The sequence below is a fragment of the Gallinula chloropus genome (genome assembly GCF_964237585.1).
Source record: "Gallinula chloropus genome assembly, chromosome: 18".
Taxonomy (NCBI): domain Eukaryota; kingdom Metazoa; phylum Chordata; class Aves; order Gruiformes; family Rallidae; genus Gallinula; species Gallinula chloropus.
The window spans coordinates 13,097,030-13,098,698 of record NC_140103.1 but is presented as its reverse complement, the minus strand read 5'-3'; the positions used below and the strand labels follow the sequence as shown (position 1 = coordinate 13,098,698).

The window sequence follows — 1,669 nt, the reverse complement described above, 5'->3', positions numbered from 1 at the left end:
AACACCAGGGGATGATTTCAGAGAGTCCAGCAGAGGGTAGATAAGACGAGGGCTGAAGGACAGAGCAGCTCTCCCCACTCTGCACTCAGGGGAAGGTTTCACTGGCACTGCAGCAGCAATGTCAGGGAGTTCTGACAGAAGAAACACTCCTCAGGTACAGTCAGGAGAAAACCAAAGCTCCAAAGCTCTGCTCTGCCTTCAGGTGAAACTGGAGTGACAGTGCAGAAAAGCTCATTGCTATCCACAGGGAGTTTAGTCTGAGATCACACCACCCTTCTATTTACTGACTGCTGCAAGCCAGGACTGAGCTCTTGAGAGCCCACAGCTGACCCTCCTCCCAGCAGTGACACACTCAAGCCAGCACAAAGCAGATAAAAAGGACCTGCCAAAAGCCTTTCTGAATACACAGAGTCTACCTAAGGGTATTCCCTAAGAATTGGAAGAGATTTTCCTCAAAGAAGAGTTCCCTAAATTCATACTACCTTTCCCTCCTTGGACAGGTCTCCACACTTGACAGCAGCAGATGTCCAACAGCAGCAGCTCCATCAGCCAGTTCCTCCTCCTGCCCTTTGCAGACACACGGGAGCTGCAGCTCCTGCACTTCTGCCTCTTCCTGGGCATCTACCTGGCTGCTCTCCTGGGTAATGGCCTCATCATCACCACCATAGCCTGTGACCACCACCTCCACACCCCCATGTACTTCTTCCTCCTCAACCTCTCTCTTACTGACCTTGGCTGCATCTCTACCACTGTTCCCAAATCTATAGCCAATTCCTTGTGGGACACCAGGGCCATTTCCTACACAGGATGTGTGGCTCAACTCTTTTTCTTTTTCTTTTTGATCATGACAGAGTACTTTCTTCTCACTGTCATGGCCTATGACCGCTACGTTGCCATCTGCCACCCCCTGCACTACGGGACCCTCCTGCGCAGCAGAGCTTGTGTCCACATGGCAGCAGCTGCCTGGGGCAGTGGGTTTCTCTGTTCTGTGCTGCACACAGCCCATACATTTTCCCTTCCCCTGTGCCATGGCAATGCTGTTGACCAGTTCTTCTGTGAAATCCCCCAGATCCTCAAGCTCTCCTGCTCAGATGCCTACCTCAGGGAAATTGGACTCATTGTGGCCGGTGCCTGTTTACGTTTTGGGTGTTTTGTGTTCATTGTGGTGTCCTATGTGCAGATCTTCAGGGCTGTGCTGAGGATCCCCTCACAGCAGGGACGGCACAAAGCCTTTTCCACCTGCCTCCCTCACCTGGCTGTGGTCTCCCTGTTTCTAAGCACAATCATGTTTGCCTACCTGAAGCCCCCATCCATCTCCTTCCCTTTTTTGGACCTGGTAGTGTCATTTCTTTACTCAGTGTTTCCACCAGCAGTGAACCCCCTCATCTACAGCATGAGGAACCAGGAGCTCAAAGATGCCATGTGGAAACTGATGACTGGATGTTTCTAAGCAACAACAAACTGCCCATCTTCTTCTGTGTATTGCTGGCCATGTAACTCACTTTGGTACCACTCTGTATTTATAGGTTTTTAGTAATTGGTTTGGTTTTTTTTTTATTATTTCTAGTGTTTCTAAGCTATAACATGGTGCACATTCATCCCTGTCCTAATGCAGTATCTCCTGGTCTTGTGTGACCCAGACACTGCATAATGACCAGCTGTACTCTTT

General features: G+C 49.9%; 1 protein-coding gene across 1 annotated transcript; it reads left to right on the top strand.

Annotated features, from left to right (window-relative positions):
- Positions 1 to 523: 523 nt before the first annotated feature.
- Positions 524 to 1,450, top strand: LOC311198702 (olfactory receptor 14A16-like; the record flags this gene model as incomplete). Its single annotated transcript, XM_084272706.1, has 1 exon — positions 524 to 1,450. One exon carries the CDS (start codon positions 524 to 526, stop codon positions 1,448 to 1,450), a length of 927 nt encoding a protein of 308 aa, XP_084128832.1.
- Between the last annotated feature and the right edge of the window lie 219 nt (positions 1,451 to 1,669).